The sequence below is a fragment of the Penicillium mononematosum genome, assembly GCF_028829835.1.
Source record: "Penicillium mononematosum strain IBT 11891 chromosome Unknown utg000001l:1.0-4488741.0:1.0-4491989.0, whole genome shotgun sequence".
Taxonomy (NCBI): domain Eukaryota; kingdom Fungi; phylum Ascomycota; class Eurotiomycetes; order Eurotiales; family Aspergillaceae; genus Penicillium; species Penicillium mononematosum.
The window spans coordinates 2,363,811-2,389,386 of NW_026643271.1; the positions used below are offsets into that span (position 1 = coordinate 2,363,811).

A 25,576-nucleotide genomic window follows, 5' to 3' on the forward strand; every position below is an offset into this window, starting at 1 on the left:
TCTGTTATTACTGTCAACCTTTCCCCAAACTTCTCCTTCCTTTTACCTTCCTTTTACTCCTCTTTATAATCTCCACTCCATTTTTCGTTTCTTGACATTCTCGACATTCCTGTCCTTTTTCCTTTTTCCTTTTTCCTTTTTCTTTATCGAGATCCGAAAGCACGGACCTTCAAGCCTGGAGGTATTCGAGAATCAGATCTAGTCTCCAGCTCCTCAACATTGAGTTGCCATTCTTAGGCACAATTATCGATCTTGGCGAATACCCTTCTTCGTCTCGACACCCCCTAGTCATGCGGTTTATATCATGACGTTGGTCCTCGTTCGGGACATCTTGTTCTGCCCTCAAGGTCGATCGATTTTACATTGATCGATATCAAGGACAGCATTCGTTGAATGAAAGACCTCTTTCAAGCAACGTCTTAACCTCGCCTTCAACTCGATCTTACGCCACTCGCCTCACCCTCCTCCTTTTTCTATCCTGGAAACTATACCGCGAACCGTTCTTCCTTTCGAAACCATGGCACAGACTCGGGACGGAGAAAGAACGTTTTCTTTCCATAACCTATTGAAGATGCTCCTCTCGCCCAACTCGTCCAGCAAGCCGGCCCATGGCGAGGCCGACGTGCCCGAGGATGTCGATGAACCCCCTGAAAACGTCATGCACGCCACCTCGATGAACTCCGACCAGATTGTGCTTTCTCGGCCGACAGTGAACCGCAAGGAATCACTGCTCACGCGCGCGTTGAAGAGCAGCCCGGAGATGTCCCCAACCGATCCACACGCCTCCCACTACGACTCCTATATGTACCGATCCTACCCGCATAGCAACATCAGTGGCGTCTCGACGGCCGAGTTGACCAGCGACGGCGGCCTCACGAGTCCATCCTTGTCTAATACTCCCAGCCCACCTTTACCACCTCAAATGATGAAAAATGCCGCGTTGATGGGAAAGAAGAATTTGACACCTAAGGTGAAGGTCGTTGATGCCAGTGAAACTTCTGTCGAGGCCAACCTTGGCCGCAAGCGATGCATTAGCTTCGCTTGTGGTCGTAAGACGGATGAGAAGAATGAGCTGGGATCTCCCGTCTCACCTTCTGGGTCACAAGTAGTCACGCCCAAAGCCCAAGCACCAAAGGAGCTTCCCTCAGAAGATGTCTCGATTCAACCCCTCAAGCGCAAAACCACACTTACTTTCGCGTGCCCCGGACGAGAGACTGCCTGTCAGAGAGAGAGATCTCCGACTCGCAAGCCCTCCCCCCCGGCCGCGATGCCGTGGCTCCCCTGCACCTGCTGCTCGCAGGGCATCTCCCATCCCGAAGGAAACTCCCAAGGAGATTTCCAATGATAAGTCTGTCTCTGCGTCTACAGAGCGCAAAGGTGTCCCGACCAGTGGACTGGGCAAGTTCGAGGAATCCGAAGCTACTCGATTCCACGAATTTGCTAGCTCAATGGACGAAGACGATGAATGGGTAAACAGGGAGGCTGACTATACGCAAAAGATTACTTTGAACGACTGTATGAAGAAAGAGATGGCTATCCGACGGCTCGGTGAACAGGCAGAGGAAGAGGCTTTGGAGGAGGAAGAGGATATGGAAGACCTTCCTGACGACGACGAGACCGTGCACGACTTCTCTTCAGACGACGGCAACGAATCGGACAATGAGGCTGGCTTCGCAGACTCGGACGAGAGCGACGATGATGGCTCCGACATCGAGTTTTGGGGATCGTCACACCATATCCCAGAACCCTCCAGTCAATCCACCGATGCACGCCCCTCGACCATGGAACGCCGGGCCTCGAACACATCTTTCGACTCCATGACGGACGATCACTCGAACTGGCTCCCAGCCCCCGTGCAAAGGATCACCAGCCGTCGCACTTCGAAGACCTCCAAGAGCATCAGTATCCGTCCGAAGACCCCGAACCTTCCTGATAGCACCGACTTTGTCTGTGGAACTCTGGATGAGGATCGCCCCCTCGAACTCGCCTACAAAACTTGCCTCGAAGAACGGCGCCGCCTAAAGGAAGTTATCATCCCGCAGGATATCGACCCCAGCTTCCCCACCAGTGATCCGGAGGACAATGAGGACCTCGAACCATCCGAGGAGGAGGTTTCCAGCATGTGCTCCGTCACAGGTCGCCGCGATGAAATTACCCGAGGAAGGCCAGAGGGCGATGCCCGCAAGCAATCACCCCATCGCTCCCCAGACGTTTGATGTCCCCACCACCCCGTCGCGCTGGCCGCACGTCTCCCAAACGTCTCAAGTCCCCCCCCCACCCATGAAAGCGAAGTCGTCCACGCCAGCGACGTGGGAACTCACCGACGATATGCCCATCGTCGAGTCTATCGGAGGTGTCAACATCAGCCACCTGGTTCAACGCCGGCCTCTCGTCCGTACCAAGTCACTCCCCCGTGTTCCCAACCCTTTCTTCACCGGCCTGGACAAAGATCACAGGTGGCAAGGCATCCCGCCATTCTCTGAGTCGCCAGAGCACGAACACTCACGTACCCGTGAGCTACACACTCGTGGCCCAGTCGACATTGTCGAAGGGCTCGAGAAGAAGCGCCAGAAACGCAAAGAAAAGTTCTGGCGTCAACATTGCCGCAAAGCTGCCAAAGAGCAGATGGGCAAACGGCCTGTTCCAGGCCATGGAGCCGAACGGATGAAGGAGCTTGGCCTCGAAGTTGCTGAGAGGTGCAGAGCTTATGGTGTCGGTCAAGACGCCCAGCTCGTCCTATCTGTTTAGGTGTCCCTACCTATGGAACTTGTATGAAAAAGTTTCACCCCTCCGTTTATTTGACTTGTACATACTTCTTGTCACTTTTTTTTTTTTGTTTTCGGGGTTTCTTTTTTTTTGGTATTCCCCTACTCGGTTAGCGATCCGAGTGCCTTTCGCTTTCTTATATATATTAACCCACTTTGTGTTGTCTACATGAATGGTTCCTTTACCCTTATCCATTTCCCCCCTTTTCTTCAATAATTCCTACACGGAGGTGGTTCTTTCTTTGCATTTTCTGTCGGAAGTATATCTTATATCCTTTCTTTTCCCTCTTTCCTTATACTGCGGTCCTATGGACTTGCTGGAGGTCGCTTCCTTTGTTGTCTTGCATGGCTGCGGTGCATATACCCCCTATCTGGCTTTTCTGCATTGTGAATAAAGAGATCCATCCGTTTGGTGGGAGTGAATATGAATATATTTTAGATAAACCTTCTTTCCTACCTAGGTATAGTAGATGGAAACAGTAATCGTATCACAAGACTCAAAAGAGTAGTGGCGAGTCTTTGCCACGATAGACTTAGCCAGAGAGAAGTACGCAATTATGATCAATATTCCCAACAAATCACAGAAGAACCTACAAAACCATCCATATATACCCAAATCAGCCCAAATCCACCAAGTCGTAGCTTATCGCTGCGCGATGATTCCGTCTTCCTGCCTAAGGCACCAAACCCGATCCCCGAAAACAACATCAAACCTGTCTTCTTTGCTTTTATCTCTTCCAACCCCGGTCCATCCACCTCTCCCAATCAGCTCGTCACTGATCTTGATCTGTGATCCCTGCTCGTCACCCTCATCCATTATTTCCTGACTCTGGCCTTTCACCATGTGGATCGTCAACTGGTGTAAGTACCCTCCCGATACCGCACCCGATCACCTGCAGTCACCGTCCAGGGCCGCTCCCAGACACCGAGGAAGAAGGAACGAGATATATCTCTGGACAGCTTGGCTGCGTTGGAACCGAGCATGTCTTCATTCCAACTCCGACACCGAGTCATGCGACGGCTGTGCCGCGGTACCGGCTGCTTGTGATCGAGATGTGCGTCTCGAGGTACAAGGTGCAATTTGCTGATCTCTCTTCGTGTCCTTTAGTCTACGATATCCTGGCCTCGCTGGGTCTCCTCAATAAGCACGCCAAGCTCCTGTTCCTCGGTCTGGACAATGCCGGCAAGACGACGCTGCTGCACATGTTGAAGGTGAGTCGAGCGTTGGTGTTGAGTTCGGGAATAGAAGACCTAGCTCTTTTGTGTTGAATTCCGATGGCAACAAGGCCCGAGTCTGGTTGCGCTGGGTTGCTCCACAGATCTGGGTGCTTGGATATAGCACGGGAGAAATGAGGACTGGACGTTGTATGGGGCTGTTTGCTGACAGGACATTAAACAGAACGACCGTGTCGCCGTCCTGCAACCTACCGCACACCCGACCTCCGAGGAGTTGGCCATCGGCAACAACCGCTTCACGACCTTCGATCTCGGTGGTCACCAGCAGGGTGAGTGACGCTCTTGATGGGGACTCGTGATGTTGCGCCAGCATACTGCGAAGCAACATAAACAGACACCCCTCCGCAGTCGATCTCGAGATGGAACATAACTAACGAACCTACCTTCTCCGTTCAGCCCGCCGTCTCTGGAAGGACTACTTCCCCGAAGTGAGCGGCATCGTCTTCCTGGTTGATGCCAAGGATTACGAGCGCTTCCCCGAATCCAAGGCCGAGCTCGACGCTCTCCTCGCCATGGAGGAGCTCTCCAAGGTTCCCTTCCTCGTTCTCGGAAACAAGATCGATCACCCCAATGCCGTCAGCGAGGATGAGCTGCGTCACCAGCTCGGTCTCTACCAGACTACTGGTAAGGGCAAGGTCCCTCTCGAGGGTATCCGGCCTATCGAGGTGTTTATGTGCAGTGTTGTTATGAGACAGGGTGAGTTTCGTCGAGTTCTAAGGACATTGGATAAACTGTGGAAACCGCGGCCGTGGCGGCTAAGCACGCATTTGAAACAATTATAACTAACTTTTCCCCTTTCTCGCAGGATACGGCGAGGGAATCAGATGGTTGTCCCAATACGTTTAAACAGAGAGTCTTCTCTGCCCCCGACACAACCGATCCCCTCCCCAACCCGCCAAGCCCAAATCCATATTGATTTCACTCGCCCAAGACTCCAAGTGAAATAATTGGCTTTGGCTTTGGCTTTGGCTCTTTCCGACATCCCTCTACACCCGAACACCCCATATCTAGCTATGCTCCACACCCCCCTCCCACAAACCCAATCCAACTTTACCCCCGGACGTACCTGTACGTCTTGAATGTGTCACTCGACAATGTACCTCACTCGTCACGTTTGTTCAATTCTTCCTTCTTGTGCTCTGCGCTTTTGATTGAGCTAGCTAGCTGGTTTTCCTGGTTGCTATAGTCTAAAGACTTGAATTTCTTTCTTTTTTTTGGTACAAAGTATAGGAATGATTTGGTTCAAGTCTACAAATTGTGTTCGGTTTCAGTGACGTTGAATCTCATGGCTGATAGTTGCTACATATCGAACACTCTATTGACTATGGTCTGCAAGTTCTTCCGTCAATTGATACAGTTCGTGTCCTAGCTCTGCATTGGGTCGATACTTCTCCGGAACAGTAGAGCCCTAGAGAGATTCATTTCCGTCCATGTACCAATCACACCGAAGACATCGTGAACCACAGGATTCACACGGCCTTCGCAAATTACGTTTCGAAAACCATCTAAATAAAGCACATGCAACTTCTAGACCGGAAAGTCTCGTCTGTAAGGATAAGATACATCCTCGTGGCGCACTTGTGAAACGATAGTATTCTTCCTCGATCTGCGAATCGCTTAGCGAAGCACAGCTTCAGCTCCGTCATGACTCCGCATGACCCTCCCTATCCCATCGCGAGCACATGAGGATGGATATCTTAGACATAAAGCGCCTATGATCATGCATGTTCATCATGATCGTCGAAAGGGAAGTGATCCAGGAGCGCCGTCTTCTCAATTTCGGTGCTTGAATTTGCCATCAAGCCTTCCTTGATGGCCTGGATGACCGCCATGGACTTTTCAAGCTCGTCCTCATTTGGAACCCAACCAAGAGCGTCCGTGTCTATGAGATCCCTCATCTCCACCAATTCTTGCAACTTCTCCTGCTCCTGCTTGTACTCATTTAGGCACTGCTCAATCTCTTCCTCGGAATAATGGACCGGAAACTCGGCAGACTGTGCATGTTTCGATTCTCCATCAAGATACATCGGCCAATTCCGATATGCCTGTATAAGAGCGTGCTTCAATGAGAGGGAGTCGCCTTCCCAAGGGGCCCCGGCACAATGGAATAGCTTGGCTCGAAGCATGGAGTTTTCGTCTCGGAAAGCATCAAAATGATCTGGCATGCGCGTCATAGTCAATGCCGCATAGTAGAAATGGACAATCCGTATCCGCATCGTCTCCTGGACCATTGCTTGCTCTTCCTGGCTTAGCTGGTCGAAATTTTCCGGTAGTTTGACCTCTGGTTTAGCCAAAGTTTCTGATAATGGATCGCCCCAATTCTGAAAATGGTTCGGTATGCCGGCACATAGGCAGAGTGGTAGGACTACCGCATGCTGCCAGTCAAATGATGCCCACTACGTCGCTGGACGCATTCACTAAGATGTTATTAGGAGAAAAGTCCGGATGGCGGAGAGTTGGCCGAGATAGAGGGTGGTCTGGTGGGACTTCGAGATAGGGCACTAGCTTCAGATAGTCGGAAAGGAGAAGCTGGTGTCGAGCGGGAGATCGCTTCTAAAACTGGTGCAATTCTCGGAGATATCGTTCAACGTGAAGACGGGGTTTGCCGAATCGTTCACAGAAGTCCGTTTCTCGCCTGGCAGGTGCGTCGAAGCATGCAGTAAAGGTATTCCCTGTTCGAGTCAAAACTTGCGAGCGAGAAACAACGTGAGATGGAACATACATGGACCACGGTCAATCTCTAGTAAAGCCCGCTCCTGATTTGGACCGATGACAATTTGATCTGGTGAAGATAAATCGGAATTTTGAGAGGCGGGAATAGCTCTCTGTGAGCAGCTGAGGTCACCCTAATAGTAAAGGCTCCCACTCGCTGGAAAGCGGATGCTCATGAATTGTTTCTCTGCCTCGACAATCTGCTTCATTATCTTGACTCGGGTCTTCGTATCTATAGAAAACCACTGATCACTTAAGGGCGTTCCGTCGGTCTTTTCGAGCAAAATGTACTCGGCTCCAACGGTGTTTGCGTGATCCGGAGAATACCCAAGAACTTCCGGGACAGGGACGCCATGAGAACGCAGGAAAGCGAGAGTGGCTGCCTCGCTAGCCACAGAGTAGTGCTTGGGCACAGTTGTTTTGTAGGGTAGTCTTGCAAGCACGGCATAGCCATCATCGAAGGTGATTTGCAGAACACGGTTGAAACCCCCTTCAGCGAGTTTGGTGATTGAAACCACGTCATTGAGATGTCGGCTGACAGAATGACATATTGCTCTAGCAAGTGCATCCACATCGAATCTAAGATGGCGCTCAGCGCGCCGGAGCTTTTCATTGAATCTGGTTTGACATATCACGTTAGCATAAGGCAATTGACATCCATGGATGTTAAGATCAGATCGCTGAGCACAACTCACAGAAAACGCCCAGAAGTGTACTCAAACAGATCATGATTACCACACCAAGAGCTCAATTTTCCCGGCGAGGTCTTGTATGATCGACTAAACAATCTCGAAATGGCCCTCATTTTGGACCGGATGATGAAAGGTTGATGGATTAGTTAGGTTGTGAGGGCATCAAGTCCCCTAACTAGCCTATGTTGCACTTAATGTCTTATAGTAGCGTTTATATTCGTATGTATGGGGTAAAGTAGTCGAATTAAAGTAGCCTAAAACGGTAGGTTGTATAGCACCTGGGTACTGGACCTCGGTAGGGGAAGGCACTAGCTAAAGCTACCCGTGAACTTAACCCTGGAAAGCACAGGGCACGTGACCATTTCTATATAAAATTGAACTGATATTGCCTACTGTTGCTATTGCTACCTCTCAACATAAGATGTTATCATACTGGGATACTCATATCTTGCTAGTCAAGTACCAACAAGGGCGGAATTAACCACCCATTATAAAATACGACAGATATCTTGACCTACATAAACTCAAATGTGATTTTCACAGCCCATATAACAAACAATCTAAACCTCCGAACAAACCATTCCATGGCCAAACTAGATTCACAGGACACCGCTAGTAACATAGACACCCATTCCCAATCCAATATACGATGCATCAGCAGGACAGAGGTACTACTACCGCCTCGTACGTGTCGGACTAGAAAGACGATTCGAAAGACGATTCGAAAGACGAATAGGATTCGATAAGAAAACAACAACACATGCGGTCAAGGAACAGGACAATAAGAAGTAAGAGAAAAAAGAGAAAAGAGAAAAGATAACCAGTTTCCCTTCCCCGTTCCCGAGATGCCGAAAGGAAAAACATTCCAATCCAGATGGTTAGAAACAGAGACAGAGAAGTCGAGAAACAACGAAGAAATAAGCATTTGAACTCCGCTCCGGAAGTACAGAGGGTCGCACGGGCCAGGAAATGATGGGGTGACTGTTGTGGTTTTTATCGCATGTCGCACTTAGGGAGAGAGCCCGGGGGTCTGGAGGAGTTGAGAATGTGACTGTGATATTATCGGTGCGGGAGTTGAGGAATATCGGGCTACCCTGGGTGCGGATGAGGGGTTCCTCGGTCGTTCATCGTTTTCGTGGATCCGGTGGGGGACTCGCGGGGGTTGTAGGGAGGATGTCATGAGGGCGCTGTTAAAGAGATTTGTGAAAGGCTTATCTCCGCCCGAACCTGCTGCACATGGGGAAGCTCGTATTGATTCTTTTATTTCTTCTTTTGCTTTCGCGGAGGAGTGACGGGACCGCCGGCGCTCATGCCACCGTAAACGTACTTTTGCTTTTTCTCGGCTGGTTTCAGGATCTATCGGAAGAAAAAAAGGGAAGGTTAGAAACTGAAAAAATGATCTCGGGGATGGAAATTCCATGACTCACCTGGAAGGAGCAGAGCAGACTCTCGTCCACGCTCATCATTGCACCGGCATTATCGAATTCGCCACAGTAGTTGGGCGCACTGAATAGTGTAACCAGCTGGCGCTTGGAGAAGAATTCGTATCCATCCTCAACAACTTGGTGTGCACGGCAGATCAGATCCATATCGTGTTTTTGGAGGAAGCGCGAGACCACGTCGGGGCCGAACGTGAATGAGACACCTCGGTCGTTTTCGCTCCAGCCGGTGATATCCTTATCGGGGTCGGACCACAGGAGATCGCACAAGAGACCGCAGTCGGGAATCTATTTCAGTCAGCGATGTTGGCCTTCAGCCGAACGAACCCAGTGTCACACTGCCAATTTTCTTTCCGCTGCCAATAGAACCACATCCACCAGAGAAGGAGGGGTGAAACCGGAGAAGGGGAGAAACTTACATCCGTGGGGCGCATGACACGGCGGATCTGCTCCATCGAGTTGAGATCCGGGCTCAGACCACCGTGCATAGTGAAGATCTTCTCATCAATGATGGCGGCAATGGGGAGGCAGTTAAAGCAGTCGGTGAAAGTCTTCCAGAGCTTGATGTTGTATCGGCGCTTGCACTCATCGTAGAAACCGTAGATACGGTTGATCGAGGCACACTCGTGGTTTCCACGCAGAATGAAGAAGTTTTCAGGGTACTTGATCTTGTATGCAAGGAGGAGGCAGATGGTCTCGAGGGACTGCTTGCCACGGTCGACGTAGTCACCGAGGAAGAGGTAGTTAGCCTCCGGAGGGAAACCGCCATATTCGAAGAGACGCAGGAGGTCATAGTATTGGCCGTGGATATCGCCGCAAATCTAGCGAGACGCATGTTAGACGGAGGCCGATTCCGACTCAAGAGACCGTTCGGACACAAAAAAATTCGTACCTTGATGGGCGCTTCCAGTTCGAGAAGAATGGGCTGAGAGATGAAAATCTCACGGGCCTTGGTGCAGAGGAAACGGATCTCTGACTCGAGCAGCTGAACCTGCTTTCCAGGGCGGCTACCCCTCACCTCCAAGAGCCGGTCGATGATCGAGTCCAGATCCACTTCCTGGTCGGCCATGGCTAATAACGTCTAATGAAAACACGAAAGAAAGAAGGGGAAAAAAATAGGTGGAAGGAAAAGAGAAGCGAAGGGTGGAAGAGAGACTTCCGGAGCGATCAGGTGAGGATAACAGAGATTTGATGACGCGGCGGCTATGTCCTGTTACTGTCGGAAAAACATGTTAATAGAGCGTCCGATTAAAATGAAGTCCAGTCTGTATCCTAAATCCCAAGGTGAAGCAAAATTGACGAACGCGCTCGAAATTTTTCTTTGAAATTTCTCCCCCTTTGGCGGTCGGGGTCGTTGGGAGGAGCAGCAGCGGAGGGAAAAGGAACAGATGCCTACCAAACAGAATATTTCGAGACCAAACAGATCTAGAGAAGGCCCCAACGGCCAGGGGAAAGGGGAGGGGGAAGCGGTTCTGGCAGAGATGCCAGACGGGTGTGGACGGTGGTGCCTATCCGAGTTGTTGGGTATGCGCACGGTGGATAGAGGAGAGAATGGGCTCCAAGACGCCTCAAGAGGTAGACGAGGCTGAGCGAAAGAGTTACTGGACTCTGAGCGATTCGACTTGGATGAAAGAAGCCGGAGGGTGGATGAGTCGAAATGAGTTGAGATGAATCCGAGATGAGATACAGGGAAATTTCAATCAAGGGAGAAAATTTTCTCGGGTGTATGATAGTCAGACTCTCTCAAAACAACATTGAACGACGTGATCGTGAACGTGACGGAGATGGGGGTAGGTTGAAGAGAAGAGAATCTTTTTGAAGAGAAAGCGGGAAGTTCCTATTTTGTGTTTGCGCGTGTTTGATCTTCCCCAAGGGAGAGGGGGATGTTATATATAGACTTATAAGAGAACCCTTTCCCCCCCCCCCCCAACTACTTTTTCCTTCGATTATTCTATTTATTCCATTCTATTTCTTCTGTGTTACAAGCGCTTTGACTTATGCAGAGAAAAATCTGCATAGAGGGGTTCTAGGTCGAGACTCCCAACGCCCTCGACGCCAAACGGGGTCCAAGCACGAAAGAAGAGGCTGATCTACTAAAATAGTTCATTTTGATGCATTTAGATTGATATCATGCCATTCAACAATGCGTTTGTGTCTCTATATCCACTATCCGACTTACAGAGTGGATATCTAGATGCTTATAGAGGTAGGAAAGTAGGAAACTCTCCAAAATAATTGGCATTCTTCTCAAATGAGCTCGGAGCTCAAGTCTCATACAATGCTGCTTGTCCAGAAGTCATGCAACATTATACAGAAAGGAATTGAAAAACGGGAAAGAAACAAGAGGGGAATTAAACAAGTCAAAGATCCTTCCAACGCCAACATGCCCGAAATTCAGAGTCGTACAGTACAACGCTAGAACCAAAAACAAGAGATGTCTTTCACTGTGCCTTCCGTGAATCAAGACGGTCCCAAAAAAAAAAGGGCCATCGCAGGATGCGTTTTGGGAAAAAGGGAAATGGAGACATGGAAAAGTGAAAAGAAAAGCAAAGACGGCCGTAAATAGTTCATACATCCAACCCACCATGTCTCATAAGTCATCCAACGCCGAAAACAATGCATAGAATGATCAGCTGCTGGTGCGGGGATATGTTGTTCAAATGAGTCCCGGGGGACCGCACGAGGGGAGTTATGTCCCCGTAAATAAGGAAAAGAGATGAAAGAACCTGCTGAAGCAGCTAAACGTCGTATCCACAACGGAGGGATTCCGGGAGTCATGAGATGAAAACGTGAGAGGCGAAAATAGTGCAGGCAGGAGATGCCATGGGCCGTGAACTGTAAATAAGAAAGGGGTATTTTATCCGCTAATCGCATGTCCGCTCAGGATCGCCTGTGTGTTCGAGCGGGTGATTGGAGGTGTGGAAATATGAGCGGAATGGTCTAAGCCTGCACCAGAGCTGTGAGCGAAGTCCTTATGGGAGTTATCCCAGTCATTCTCGCCGAGGACAGTTAGCCAGTTATGGCCCACGTCCTGGCGAAGGACTTCCAGCTGCTGGCGGCAGAACTCTTCATCCATCGTCCGGTCCTTGCCCTGCAACGCCTGTACGAGAGGAGGACTCGGCGAATGCATAGGTTTTTCGGGGCTTTGGATGCTTGATGACCCAGATTGCGCGGCGCTGTCCAGCCTCCACGGCTGATCAACAGGGACAACAATCGGATGGTCAACTGGCGGTTGAATTTGCTGAACGGGAAGAGCCGGAAGAGGCTTGCTTCCGGTGTTGTCTAAACCATCGGTGGTAAATGGGTTGTCCACCGAGATATCCACTATCCTGCGTCGTTGAAGCTTTTTGCGACGGTTGGTTCCCCCGTCACTTTCCTTCAGCTGCGTGCCATTAATGTGCAAATCTCCCTCACCCTCTTGAGGCTTGGAAATTGCAAGGTCATGGGGGACTTTCGAGATAGTAGACTTCTGCACAACCGTTGATTCATCTGCCGGGCTGGAGCGTACAACCGGTGCAGCTTGAGGCTCTGCCACTCGCTCAACAAGTTGCTTCCTCTCGGTGTATCCCGGACCTCTACCGTCAATTATGATGTCCTCGGAATAACCAGGCGTTCGGCGGAAGAGGTTCATGATCACAACTCGATATCCAGAGTGGGTCTTGATGAACGGATTGCCAGATACCCAGATCTCCCGTATTTCAGGAAGACTGGTCAGCCGTGCAATCTCCGTCGGGTCCGTGAGGTTGTTGTCACGAAGATCCAATCTTTCTAAAGAGAGCAACCGCTCGATACCTGCGAGCGAACGAAGGCGATTTCCGCGGAGGGTGAGGACGGTGATAGCGGGAAGAGGATTCCGGGCGAGTGAGTGAAGCGACTCAATCATGCAATGCGACAAGTTGAGGGCTCTCAATGCCACCAGTGACGCCACACCGTCGGGAATCTCCGTCAAGAGGTTGGAGGACAGATCGAGCGAGTTGAGACTGTTGGCTACAGGGGCGAGGCTAGTAGCAGAGACAGATGTCAGGGAGTTCTCCGGAAGGCCCAGGTGTCGCAGGAATCGCCATTTTGAAGGAGAGAGGACGTCTGCGAGAAGGTTTGTGGAGCTTCCATTCCGATGGCTGGTGGAGGTCTCGCTTGATTCAGAGCTTGCGGAGCCCGTGCGGCGAATTTGCCGAGACTGGCCTCGACGGTGGCCGTGCTTCGTCACTGGCCGAGTCGGAGAGACACTTCCGGCCCTGGCGCGAATTTTGGCGCCTTCTGAGCCACCTCGGAGCATCGGGGCAGATCTGGGGCTAGTGCTGGTTCCGAATGCTGTGTCCGCAATAGGAGACCCAGGGGCTGAGAGGGAGTTGGCCTGGTCGGGAGTGTGAAGCGGCTGACTGCTGGAACTGGTCCATCCCAGTGAAGGCGACTGCTGCGACTTAGCAGACCGTCGGCGGCGTTTATCAATGTCGTCCAACACAATTCTCGTTAAAAGATCGGCCGGATCATCCAAGTGGGCTCTCTTGATGGTCAAGGTGCGTAGTTGCTCAGACAATCTGTCCCAACCATAGAAAGAACGGTAGTCTAGATCAATAATCTCTAAAGCGCTCAAGTTCTTAAACGAGTGCAGTGGCACAGCCGTATCAAAAGGAAATTCTTCATATCCAGATATCAGAGGAGCACGGTGGTCCGGGCAAGACGAAGACACGGGATCTTGGTAAAGGCAGAATATAAGTATTTCAGGTCCGCTTCCAAGGCGGCCTTGGCCCTGTCCGATTTGGTTGGGGTATCCTTGGATCCGAGGCGGAAAGATGACCAGAGGTCGGTCATACCAGACATCACACTACGAACACTGGACACCGAATGGATGGAAGCCCGATCACCCCGGGACTGTGGGGGCTTGTTCAGGAATGAAACATAGGATTGCGAAACCTCGGTGTGAATATTCTCCAACCTGATGTTCATAGGGCCAACGGCAATGGTCAATTCTTCAAAACGGGAGAGAAGGTAGAAAAGGTGGTGAGGGGTCAATGTCAGTTTGGCGGTTTTAGCGTTCTGCGACATGAATTTTAATGCTGCGGATGAAAAGGCCGCGGCTAGGGTTGACGAGGTCGAGGCGAAAGAGCTACCAGGGGTCAAAGGAACACTGGGTGATTGGGGAATGGCATTTTTGGTGGGTTGACGACGGAGCTGTAGTGCATTGGCGAGGGCCTTCTCGTGGGTACGAACGTAGCTAGCAACATTCTATGCAAACACGTGTGTTAGCTGACTATAGGACTAAATACTCAGACGGTATCTATCATCTCAATTATCAGGCCACTGCTGCGTAGAAACACAAACCTTTATGAAAAGTTGTCCATCCCCGGTGTTGATTTTCTCCATGGCGGCAACGGGGGTATGGTGGTGGACCGGGAGAACTCTGAAGATGGATAGCTCAACAGATGTTGCCAGATGTAGACGACATCTTGCTTGTGCGACCCGAATGAGACCCGAAAAAAACGAGCAATCGAGGCTCTGAATGCGAGAGTTAGCAACGGTGTGCTGAAATTGATCAGTCTCATTGGGGATATTGGGGGGGGAGGGGTGGGAACCCCGGGAGGCAAGTGAGGAGGAATGATACCTGGAGAATTAAATATGGAGAGTCAAAGAACGACTCGATCTCCTCTTTGAGACCTCGAAAAGTGAGATAGAGGTTGGAGAGGAATGACAAAAGGCGAGGAGGGAGAAGGTGGTGGCACGGGGTAACCAATTATTTAGCTAAAATAATACGCCTTATCCTGATAACACAATACAACATATACGCCGTAATACACGTTTACAACATTTTCGATTTTCTTTTATCAGCTGAGAGCATATTTCAAAATGATAGTCGTCTGATATCCTTCTGATTGGTTTTTATTTCTCCTTTTCGAGATATTTATAATCTTATGCTTTACTTCGCAATGCAATTGTCCGATTCTGCCTGGTTTCCCAACATGTACACTGTCCTCTTCCCCAAAATTTGACCTATCGAAGTACTAGTAATCTATCAGACACAGACCACGTACTCCGTACTTAGTCTAATACCGTATAACCGTCACTAATATAAATAAATATCTGCTACTAATGCACCTACTATACCCGGGTGGGAAGTGGCGAGCCTATGGAGACAGCGCCTAGGATTTTAGTTCGCCGACTTCTCTCCCGCGTCTATCAAAACGATTGGAGTCAACGATTAGTACCCTGTTAACCCCCTATTACGCTACAAGGAGACTGGGCAAAAGATTTGGATAGTTCGCAAAGATTAGTCTGGGATGGTTTGACCCCTCTTGCATGATTGAACCATAGAATTCGCACATAGCATCAACATTATGAGCCGATCGTGGAGCAAGGAAACTCAGACCATATGCTATCGGTGGGTCCTGTACCGAGGGGCTCTCTTTGATCGACAGTAAAAAAAATTTAACATCTTCCCATTCATGCAGTTGAAACCCACTCCTCCTGGAAACTGTTGAAACTTGTCATGAGTCCCATCTTGGTGGCGGCGTGTTGATCAATCTCCGACGCAGCCACACGCAGGCAACCTGAGTCCACGATGCAGACCGGGTGGGAATGCCGAGAGCTGGCCTCGTTGCCCTGTGCTCTTGTTGGCCCGCTTTTTTACTTTTTTTATCGGCTCACGTACTCCGTACGGAGTATCATCTTGTTTTTTTAACCACTGACTCTTCAGCGCAAACCCCGAGAGTACGAGAGTACGACTCATACGCTGTGCCCTTACCGAATATGTCGTTGGTCATCTGTAGGCGCTGAAGGGGGTGCAGGCGATCAAATCAGGGTTTAGGCGGAAGCGAATGATCGCACGAGGCACACGATTGGCGGGGGCGCACATGCATGGGAGGATATCTGCATGCTCGAAGGATGCCTCCCTCCTTAAAAGGGAAATAGTGGAGGCAGTCATGCAGAAATTCAACGAGAATGAACATCAATAGAGGACCTGGTTGGCGCAATACCTTGATGATTCCCCATAAAAGGACGAATCAGCGACATTCAACTAGAATTCGAAATTACGCTACCTGGGATAGTGCGAGTCAGTAGTCAGCTCGCACTGACATCTGACATTCCTCTGGGTTAGTGGAGACACTAGGAATCGGATATGTGTTTTATTTTATTTTTTTACTTTAAATATGAACTCCAGATGTCTCCTGATGACATCAATATACCTTGGTAACTTCCAATGTTACGAGACATTAGTGTCACAAAATATAGATATGGTTTCATCTTATCCATGGTTCTGCTCGACTCCGTCCCGATATCAGCCACACCGCTTCAACGGACAATGGATAAGGGCGGCTGTCAACCCATGGTTCAATGTTACCCTTCATCTTTTTTAACTCCTCCATGTATTTTATCTCTACCCGAAAGGGAGGACCGTCGGCAAGCCTCTAGAATACTACCTGTGGTTTTATGATATGAATTTACTATATTGCGAATGTTTCATATCTGAGCATCAAGGACAAATGCGCCTCTAAACTTTGTACAGAGGTAATTTGCCCTGATTTATTTTTTCATCCCTGCGACAGATCCTAGAGCGCGGGGTACAGTTGTAGTTAGATCAAAATATTGAGAACTAACATTCCAGGACATTTATGTAAATGCGCCGCAAACGCTCGGTTCAACTTCAGATCCCAGCCTTGCTGCATACGACACTGCACTTTTCATGCGAGGAGTTTGCAGCATCCCTGCCGTTATCGAAGTGTGTGCTATGAAGCGCATATGTACTCCGTATGTACCATATGGACAACCCCTATTATTTCCAGAAGTACTTCGGGAAAGAAAATGAGACGCCAATCTATTCGGCCGATCAGGGCTGAATGTCCCCTCAAAACCCAGAAATGTTCGACACATGGAAATCATACATTTTCACATAACTAAGGGGGAGGGGGCACATGATGTGCGATCAATTCGATCTACATTGCCCCTCTGTACTACAATTTTGTTTGTACACATCTACAACATAGTACCGAATACCGTAGACAGCATCAAACAATGAAGGCTAAGTTGGCCCCGGGTAGTAAATGCTTGCGGGCGTTGCCCGGCCTCGGAGATCCGAGTACAGTTTTCCCCACCCTTGGACGATCTCCGCCAAGTGCGCAGTGCGATATGGGACATACATAGGCGTTGAGCCTGCTCATTGGCTAAGACACGGCACGGGTCATTAGCATATGCATTTCTCTTGCCAAGGCTCAAATGTGGCTCGCTGAGCCTTTCTTTTTCTTTTTTTTTTGCTTTTGCCGCTCACGTTCGGGGAGTACTGGGGGTTAACTTCCTAAGCGGGGGAAAGCTTTCTCACCGGCTCCAACAACGCCACAATACTTCGCGAAGGCAGATCCATGATCTGCACAGTGCCAAATGGGGAACGATGACTCGAGTATGGATTGAAGATAGAGAAAATGCCAAGGCCTTCTTGACTTCAAAGAGCGGGGCATTCGAGGAAATATGGTAACCTTGATTGTCGCACTTAAAGTCGGCGCTCCCGGCACGTTCAGGGATGCCACAAAAGGCTAAAGCAAAACAATAAACCGAGCGGCTACCGCGCAACACAGGACAATAAATATTCTTACTCCTGCGTATTGCTATGAGACAAGCCAGGGGCTATGTATCGAAAATGATGTCTAGGACTCGGTGGTATAAGCGAGTGTAGAATCGAAGTAGTAACGCAAAGCGATGGTTTACAACGTGTTTGCTTTTTAACATCGCATTTAAGAATTTAGCAGGTTGCGATCAGCATTCAAGACGAACATGGCCAAGAGGAAAAAGTGTCCGGAAGATCCGCTCCTAAACGAGTCTAATTATGAACGAATGCCGCAGCCCGTGACGACGCTAAGGATATTTAGTTGCTGCAAATCATCCTCGATATGTGAATAAGGGGTCTTTTTAACATCAGGTGACCAAAATGACGCTGCCGTGTCGTATAATATAAGGTGGCCAATATTCCGATCTACTATGTTGTACTTTCTACCTTATGTCCGACATCGCGAGCACAAAGCACCCCTCGGTCTTTTGTGCATGTGGCTACAGTACCCCGGTTGAGAGCCCATAGGGTGCTTTCCTAGACCTCCAATTCGGCTGTGACAAACAAACTTTGCCGAAACGCCTACCAATCACGGGAGGACACTGATGTATTTCTCGATATTCAAGCCGCCCACCATGTAGCGGTGAGCTGTACTTAGTATGATTCTTTGAGCCGGGACAGAAGATCTTGCATTTGTACTCGGGAGGCGACCGCGACGACCCCGCTAATTGAGCATTGAACCCTTGAATAAGATATTACAAGAATGGATGTCAATTACTCCCGGAGGACGTGCATGGAGGGGTACATTCCAACAACTTTTCAATGCCATCGCACGGTCGGCAGCATTGTCGTACTCAAATGCCGCAGCATGTCAAGGTGGGATGATGCCTGCCATAGTTTCTCAAAGTTAATTCATTCTCGATACAAAGAATGTCGAGCGAGGTTGAAAATTGTGCGACCATAACAAATCCAGTACCAAATAGAGTGCTTTGGTTGATCTACGCAGTGCACTCATTTTTCCAAGAACAACAGAGTTCTGAATTGGAAGCAATTGCTGTTTAACTACGAGGCATCCATGGTTCTGGTATGTTTTTTATTTCCAGGGTTCTTATCGTGCGGGGCAAGATCTGGATGACTCAGCAAATAAAAAAGGGGACTAGCTATTTTGGGAAATGCACTAGTGGGGACAGGCTACACGTGACGCCAACGTCATGATCGTCTAACGTAGCTTCCCCAACCGGATTTCAAGGTACCTCTGTAACTCTCAACATATTTGTTGGCGTATTCAGAATGTGTTGAACATGACCACTGAGAAGAAAACTGCTGTGTACGACCCTTACGATCCGGCCTGTCTCCCTGACTACGACCGCGACTTCATTCAACCCGATGAACTCGACCGATTCGAGCGGGCGCTGAATGCCCCAGAAGCCTCCCCATTGACAGCAATCAACGACTGGCGCCCAATCAATCAACGAGTCCGCAAGAGTCGTGGCCGTCGCAAAACACTAAAGCGAAGCAAGGATGAAACGAGGGAAGGCGTGCTATATTCTGTTTTGAAATGGCCCTTCCTCTTCATTGTATTCGCGTGGCTCATAGTACTGAGCTTTGGCTATGCTCTGGTGCGGGTCTACATAGTATTGTATGAGCAGTGGGTGACGTGGCGCGGGAAGAGGGAAAGGCTGCGCCAAGAGCTATCTGCACAGAAAAACTATCCGGACTGGCTGAAAGCGGCGCAGGCGTTGGACGTCCATCTCGGAACCGAAAATTGGAAAAAGATAGACGAATATGCTTACTATGATCACCTCACTGTCAACAAAGTGGTGTTGCAGCTGAAGCAGCGGAGGAAGGATGCGGAGTGGGAAATGGAAAATGGTCGAGTCGGCTCCAGCGAGGTACCTGCTATTGAAGATCTCCGGGCACTTTTGGAGGCTTGCGTCAAGAACAACTTCGCGGGCGTGGAAAATCCTCGGATATACAGCGAGACCTATTCGGGGACCAAGGACCTGGTTCAGGAATACATCGACGAGGTGCATGCATGCATACAGATCGTTTTGGACAATAAACAGATTGACAAGGATGCCAAGTATCATCTTTTCAAACATCTCGATACGAACTTCGGACGCACCGCTCTTTGTCTTTCGGGTGGGGCTACATTCGCTTACTACCACTTCGGAGTTATACGAGCGCTGCTGGATAATGATGTCCTCCCAGAAATCATAACCGGCACGTCAGGCGGAGCACTGGTGGCGGGACTAGTCGCGACTCGGACCGATGATGAGCTGAAGCAGTTGCTCGTTCCAGCTTTAGCACATCGGATTCGCGCATGCCACGAAGGGCTGACAACTTGGATACATCGCTGGTGGCGAACTGGTGCTCGGTTCGATACTATGGACTGGGCTCGGCAATGCGCCTGGTTCTGCAGGGGCTCAACGACCTTTCGCGAAGCTTACGAGCGGACCGGGCGCATTTTGAATGTCACCTGCGTGCCCTCGGATCCTCACTCACCGACTATCCTGGCCAATTATCTGACATGCCCCGATTGCGTCATATGGAGTGCCGTGCTTGCTTCGGCGGCTGTTCCAGGCATTTTGAACCCTGTTGTATTAATGACTAAAAAGCGTGATGGCACGCTCGCGCCTTATTCGTTTGGTCACAAATGGAAGGATGGTAGCCTGCGGACTGATATACCTATCAAAGCGCTGAACCTGCATTTCAACGTCAATTTTACAATCGTATCACAGGTAAGATCAATTTCGTTCAATTCTACTCTTTTGCCACTAACACTGACCCAGGTTAACCCTCACATCAATCTCTTCTTCTTTAGTTCTAGAGGGACAGTAGGGCGGCCAGTCACACACCGCAGGGGTCGTGGTTGGCGTGGCGGCTTCCTCGGCACTGCAATCGAGCAGTACATCAAATTAGACCTCAACAAATGGCTTCGAGTTCTTCGACATTTAGAGCTCCTTCCCCGACCTATGGGCCAAGACTGGAGCGAGATCTGGTTGCAAAAGTTCAGTGGCACTGTGACTATTTGGCCAAAAACCATTCCATCTGATTTCATCCACATTCTTTCCGATCCCACTCCTGAAAGGCTCGCCCGCATGATACATGTTGGCCAGCAAAGTACTTTCTCCAAGATTAAATTTATCCAAAACCGGCTTAAGATCGAGAATGCGATCATGAAAGGACTACAAGAATCCAGGATAGGTGGACGTGCACTCTCCCCGATTCTCTCTCGTCGAGTCCGCGATCGAGAAAATGAAGATCCTATGGTCGAGCGTTTAGATGATAACCTCCCCGAGCGCGATGGATCTAGCTACAAGAGTGAGTCGCGTTACGGTGAGTTGTCAGATAGCATGTCCCAATCCACCGGCTCGTCACGTCCTCATACCCCGAGTTCCCGGCGGGGGAGCGTCATTGAGGAGATGAGACGCCAGTCTGCCGTTTTCTTTGATGAAGCGGACTACGATCGGGACGAAGATGCCATGGTCATCTGAGAAAAATACAGGCGGCTCGAGCGGCTCCATCAAAGTTTATGGCTTAGACTAGGGCCTTTCTGCTTCGGGGCACCTGCAGCCCTATCTTCCGTCATGATACTTCCCGCTACTTTGGATATCCAATATCCAGGATGACAGGCGGCTCTTGCCGGTATTTGCGGGCACTTTCGGATAATACACCCGTTGTCCCTGTGTAGTGCCTTTCCCTTTTCGTTTCCCGCTCACCCCCTCTTCATCAGCATAGCAAGGTGTCCTCTGTCTTATTGATATGCATTTGGTCGTTTTTTTTTTTGGCTTCCCGTGTCATATTGCGTCCCTTGTTCTTAATCACATGCTTCGTTGTTTCTTCTTTACCTTCTTATCCTATATTGTGTAAATAGATAGTTAGCTTTAGGTGTACGAGTACTAGGGTTTAGGGGAGATATATTGTAATTAAAGCGCCCTGAGGTAGATCTGCTAGAATTCGGCTTGGCCGAGCGGGGAAATATTCAATAGTGACATCGGTCTCAACGTACATGTAGGTAGCTTCAAATAGCCTCTCAGCACTAGAAATTACGTTACCTTTATAGAATTAACCGAAGCTGTTTAGGTATCTGTTAATTTGCAAATAATGATTAATCCCACGCTAGTAACTCGCAATACCCTTTTTTTCCTTCCAGCTCTATTCACATGTACATGGTCTACTATATATATTGAAGCTACGTAGTCCGTTTCACCCCTGCGTCAGGGCAACACGCCGAACACTCCTGCGCGGTTACATATTTATAACTTGGACTATTTGTTTTATAAAATGAAGGGACCGAATTATGTAGATTGAGTCTGACGTCGTAGATTTGCTTTGATGTATCATGGTGTGATTGGCGATTTAGTTCATGAATCTTATCGGGTTACCAGATAACATATCACACAGCATCAGTGGTCTAGTGGTTATGATGCTAGTCTTCCAAGATTAGGAAATCTTCCTTATCTAGTTAACTGGCGAGGGGGGTTCGATTCCCTCCTGATGCATTCTTTTTTTTCCCGGACAAGTTTACGAATGGGTTTTCGTTAATTTATAGCCTTCTTTTGGTATCTTTTCTTTTCTTCTTCTTTAAATTTTTTTTTTTGCTTGGTTTATACCTACGTAGTAGATATTCTGCCCTGGAAGGTGCGGAGATTCATAGTAACAAGGTTGGTTTAACAACACCTACATACGTAACTCATCTCCAGGAAAACAAAGATGAGGCACTTTTGGGTCACTCGAAAATTGTGAAACAAGAAACTCATTGAGGTCGACAGGCGACGTATTTCAATTTCGGTTCGCTCAAACGTCATATTGGTGTTCACCACTTTACAGAATCCCACTATGTATATCTCGAGTTACTATGAACCAGGAGTCGCTTTCCTCATCTACGCATACGTGAGACCCTCACAGATACTGTAATACTGTGTACCTCTTGATAGGCAGAATCCAGGGACAGCAGGAAAATCGGCTCAAGTGGTCCAGCCCGGCGGGAGGGCTCGAAATGGAGCGGAGGTACCCACATCGTTGTTCTTGCAACCAGGCTGAATTAATTTTGGGCCAAAGGTATGGGGGGTGCGAGAGTATTAGGAAGTGCACGGACCTTAGATATATGTGCAGAATGTGATGAATCAGTTGCAGAAGGTGACGATTCAGTTGCAGAAGGTGATGGTTAGTTGACAACTCACTAACTATACGGGGGAACCCGTGGTACCATTGTGGATGCGGGGGAAGTATAAACCAGTCTGCAACTACTCAACACGAATTGAATTTAAATACTCTCAAGTTATCGAGGTAATATCATAGTCAACTCCCGCAAGATCAACATAGAGATTACCTTCATCCGCCATCACGCACGCATATACACCTCCAATCTATAAGCCCAACTACCAGCATCGCCAAAAATGCCTCCCTCCCAAAACGATATCGCTAAGCACTTCCGCAACCTCCACAATCCCCAAGACCCTCTCATCCTCACGAATGTCTGGGACGCCAGCACCGCCTCAGCCATCGCCTCGCTTCCCACAACCCGCGCTATCGCTACAGCCTCCTTCGCCATCGCAGCCTGCCTCGGTGTCGACGATGAAAACCTCACGAAAGCCCAGAACCTGGCCGCCCTGAAGATAATCGTATCCGCCGCCCACCGCATTAACCCTGCCCTGCCCGTCACAGCCGATCTGCAAGACGGCTACGACAAGGACCTCCCCAGCTTGGCGGCGACGGTCAAGGAGGCTATCGCTCTAGGCGCAGTGGGCTGTAACCTGGAAGATATGGATAATGCGGCCGGTACTTTGCGGCCGCTAGACGAGGCTATTGCGCGCGTGAAGACCGTGGTTGAGGCAGCGAAGAAGGCCGGGGTTCCTGATTTCGCGCTAAATGCACGGACGGATGTGTTGTCTCAGGAAGGGACTACATTGGATGATGCGATTGTGCGTGGAAAGGCGTTTTTAGAAGCTGGGGCTTGTACGGTGTTTGTTTGGGGTGGGCCTAAGGGACGGGGTGTGTCGAAGGAGGAGGTGAAGGTTTTGGTGAGGGAGTTCGAGGGGAGGGTGAATGTGATGATGCTTTTGGGAGAAGGGTATTTGGGAGTACAAGGGATTCGGCAGTTGGGAGTTGCAAGGGTGAGTATTGGGCCGGGGTTGTGGATGTGTGCAATGAAGGCGGTTAAGGAGCAGGCCGAGTTGTTGGCCTGAAAGGGCTACAAAAATGAGCATATACGGAGTAGCGAGTATAGTGGATAGCTCATAGAATAAGAGTTTATACAAATACATCTCCCTACCCAGATGATAACCAGGATCAATGGGATACGAACAAAACTCCATACTTAATTATATCAACATGAAAGCAAAGCGATTTTAGATCCAATTTAGATCCCAAATCATAAAATCGGATATCAAATTATTATTTAAGTCCATCCGAAAAAAAGAGTCTCATGAAAATGACAGGAATATAGGGAATATAGTAAGGCGAATCTCCTTAACCTGCCGGAGGACAACTTGGAGGATCCGATGGTTCAGTGAGTGGGACCCGCGTGGCGCCGAACCTTAAGTTGGGTGGTATCTCCGTCAAAAGTAATAAGTTAATTGAATCTGATCAGCTCCACTAAGGGAATCATCTATCTTCCCATGGGGAAAGATCTATGTACAACCTTGACTTAAGCACCAAAGGGGGCCTCGGGAAAAGAACGTAACTTATTTACAGCAAAATTTCCTCTCTGCCCACGACTCTAGTAACCAGTACAAATATGTATACCCTGTCATTCGTGTCTCGCTTAATGGCGAGACTGTTATGTGTAGCTTAGAGTTTGCGGGACAATTCAAGTCCAAGATGTTCGCGACAGAACTTCCGACTCTCCTCACTCACATCAAACCCATTGACCCACATTCTACCACCGGGCTCAAACGTGCTTTTACAAGCTAGATCAGGCGCCGGTCTCTCCCTGATTACCTTCTCTCTAACCTTCTCAAGTCCAAGCTCGGCCAACTGCGCCCGCTGCATATCGCGAATAGCTTTCCATTTCACATCTCGCGCGATCTGACATTCGCCATCCGGAAGAGTCATATCACTGGCATTGCCACGGCTGATGCTGCGCAAGTGCTCCACGCGAGCCTGTCTAAACCGGCTCCACGCACTCATCACCTTCGGCAGATCTTCCGTCGACCTCAAATATCCAACAAACTCCGCCAGACTCGCCGCATCCTCAATCGCCATTCCCGCCCCCTGCGCAGCATGAGGAAGAAGAGCATGCGCCGCGTCCCCAACCAGCGCTACTCTCCCAGACGTACTGACATAGCTGGGAATAGGAGCGACCTCACCTAATGTCCAGGAAACGCATTCCCCCTCTTGAACGAGGGAGGCCAATGCTCGCACTTCCTCACACCACTCTGACACAAGCCCGCGCATCTTCTCAACATCGGCAGGGTGATTCCACGACCCCAGGGGCATCCCTTCGCTCGGTCGTGGGACACCGATAACAAGATTATACAACTCGCTCGAGGCAACCGTATACCCCAACACAAAAGCGCCGGGCCCTACCCACGACTTCGCCTCCGGGGAAGCCATAAGCGGCGCAGTAATAGGATTAGAGAGCATCCGTAACCGCGGAATCACAGCGCGGTAGTTATGTTCCCGATATGGGGTGGGGGCCACATCCTTCGACGCCGGCAGGCATCGCCTGGTCCGGGACCAGATCCCATCAGCTGCAACTGTGAGATCCGCCTCGAAGATCTCATCGTCTGACATATGGACAGTGCCCGTCTCGTGGTCCACGTGTACAACGGACTTGCCGAATAAAACGGACACGTTGTGCAGTTGTTGTACACGCTCGAAGAGTGCTTGCTGCAGGTCTGGTCGGTAGATCTGCAATTGGGGCCAGCCGTAGAGCCATGTGCTAGTAGGATTGTTCATGTTGAAGGCTAGTTCGGTATTATCTTTCCAGCGGCGGACGGATATGTGGGAGGATTGGAAGGCGACTTTTTCCAGGGATGGGGTTAGGCCCCATTTGTGTAGGATGCGAGTGCTGTTTGGGAAGAGTTGCAGTCCAGCGCCAAGCTCGCTGAGGGAGGCGTTGGATTCTAGGACTGTAATCTGGTGGTCGGGGTTTATGTCTGAGAGTGCTATTGCCGATGAGAGACCGGCCATACCAGCGCCAATGACGGTTATTTTCAATGGGATGTCTGGTTGATTGAAAGACATCTTGAT

General features: G+C 49.6%; 9 protein-coding genes across 9 annotated transcripts; 5 read left to right on the forward strand and 4 right to left on the reverse strand.

Annotated features, from left to right (window-relative positions):
* Positions 1-571: 571 nt before the first annotated feature.
* N7519_000866 (uncharacterized protein) lies at positions 572-2,216 on the forward strand (the record flags this gene model as incomplete). Its single annotated transcript, XM_057287644.1, has 2 exons — positions 572-1,197; positions 1,250-2,216. The coding sequence occupies 2 exons, from the start codon at positions 572-574 to the stop codon at positions 2,214-2,216; spliced, it is 1,593 nt and encodes a 530-aa protein (XP_057153727.1).
* Positions 2,217-2,280: 64 nt separating this feature from the next.
* Positions 2,281-2,748, forward strand: N7519_000867 (uncharacterized protein; the record flags this gene model as incomplete). Its single annotated transcript, XM_057287645.1, has 1 exon — positions 2,281-2,748. One exon carries the CDS (start codon positions 2,281-2,283, stop codon positions 2,746-2,748), a length of 468 nt encoding a protein of 155 aa, XP_057153728.1.
* Positions 2,749-3,607: 859 nt separating this feature from the next.
* Positions 3,608-4,847, forward strand: sar1 (Arf family GTPase SAR1; the record flags this gene model as incomplete). The annotated part of the gene is made up of 5 exons (XM_057287646.1): positions 3,608-3,626; positions 3,874-3,977; positions 4,165-4,270; positions 4,398-4,697; positions 4,807-4,847. The coding sequence occupies 5 exons, from the start codon at positions 3,608-3,610 to the stop codon at positions 4,845-4,847; spliced, it is 570 nt and encodes a 189-aa protein (XP_057153729.1).
* Positions 4,848-5,719: 872 nt separating this feature from the next.
* N7519_000869 (aminoglycoside phosphotransferase family protein) lies at positions 5,720-7,518 on the reverse strand (the record flags this gene model as incomplete). The annotated part of the gene is made up of 6 exons (XM_057287647.1): positions 5,720-6,397; positions 6,420-6,554; positions 6,591-6,688; positions 6,724-6,783; positions 6,868-7,331; positions 7,409-7,518. 6 exons carry the CDS (start codon positions 7,516-7,518, stop codon positions 5,720-5,722), a joined length of 1,545 nt encoding a protein of 514 aa, XP_057153730.1.
* A 976-nt stretch (positions 7,519-8,494) lies between these two features.
* glcA (type 1 serine/threonine-protein phosphatase catalytic subunit GLC7) lies at positions 8,495-9,946 on the reverse strand. The gene is made up of 4 exons (XM_057287648.1): positions 9,737-9,946; positions 9,264-9,665; positions 8,833-9,132; positions 8,495-8,761 (listed from the first exon to the last, which is right to left on the reverse strand). Exons 1-4 carry the CDS (start codon positions 9,911-9,913, stop codon positions 8,666-8,668), a joined length of 975 nt encoding a protein of 324 aa, XP_057153731.1. The 5' UTR covers positions 9,914-9,946; the 3' UTR covers positions 8,495-8,665.
* Positions 9,947-11,701: 1,755 nt separating this feature from the next.
* Positions 11,702-14,208, reverse strand: N7519_000871 (leucine-rich repeat domain-containing protein; the record flags this gene model as incomplete). Its single annotated transcript, XM_057287649.1, has 3 exons — positions 11,702-13,441; positions 13,510-14,070; positions 14,167-14,208. 3 exons carry the CDS (start codon positions 14,206-14,208, stop codon positions 11,702-11,704), a joined length of 2,343 nt encoding a protein of 780 aa, XP_057153732.1.
* Positions 14,209-18,678: 4,470 nt separating this feature from the next.
* Positions 18,679-20,874, forward strand: N7519_000872 (patatin-like phospholipase domain-containing protein; the record flags this gene model as incomplete). Its single annotated transcript, XM_057287650.1, has 2 exons — positions 18,679-20,118; positions 20,170-20,874. 2 exons carry the CDS (start codon positions 18,679-18,681, stop codon positions 20,872-20,874), a joined length of 2,145 nt encoding a protein of 714 aa, XP_057153733.1.
* A 1,905-nt stretch (positions 20,875-22,779) lies between these two features.
* Positions 22,780-23,568, forward strand: N7519_000873 (isocitrate lyase/PEP mutase family protein; the record flags this gene model as incomplete). Its single annotated transcript, XM_057287651.1, has 1 exon — positions 22,780-23,568. One exon carries the CDS (start codon positions 22,780-22,782, stop codon positions 23,566-23,568), a length of 789 nt encoding a protein of 262 aa, XP_057153734.1.
* Positions 23,569-24,172: 604 nt separating this feature from the next.
* Positions 24,173-25,570, reverse strand: N7519_000874 (FAD-dependent oxidoreductase; the record flags this gene model as incomplete). The annotated part of the gene is made up of 1 exon (XM_057287652.1): positions 24,173-25,570. One exon carries the CDS (start codon positions 25,568-25,570, stop codon positions 24,173-24,175), a length of 1,398 nt encoding a protein of 465 aa, XP_057153735.1.
* Between the last annotated feature and the right edge of the window lie 6 nt (positions 25,571-25,576).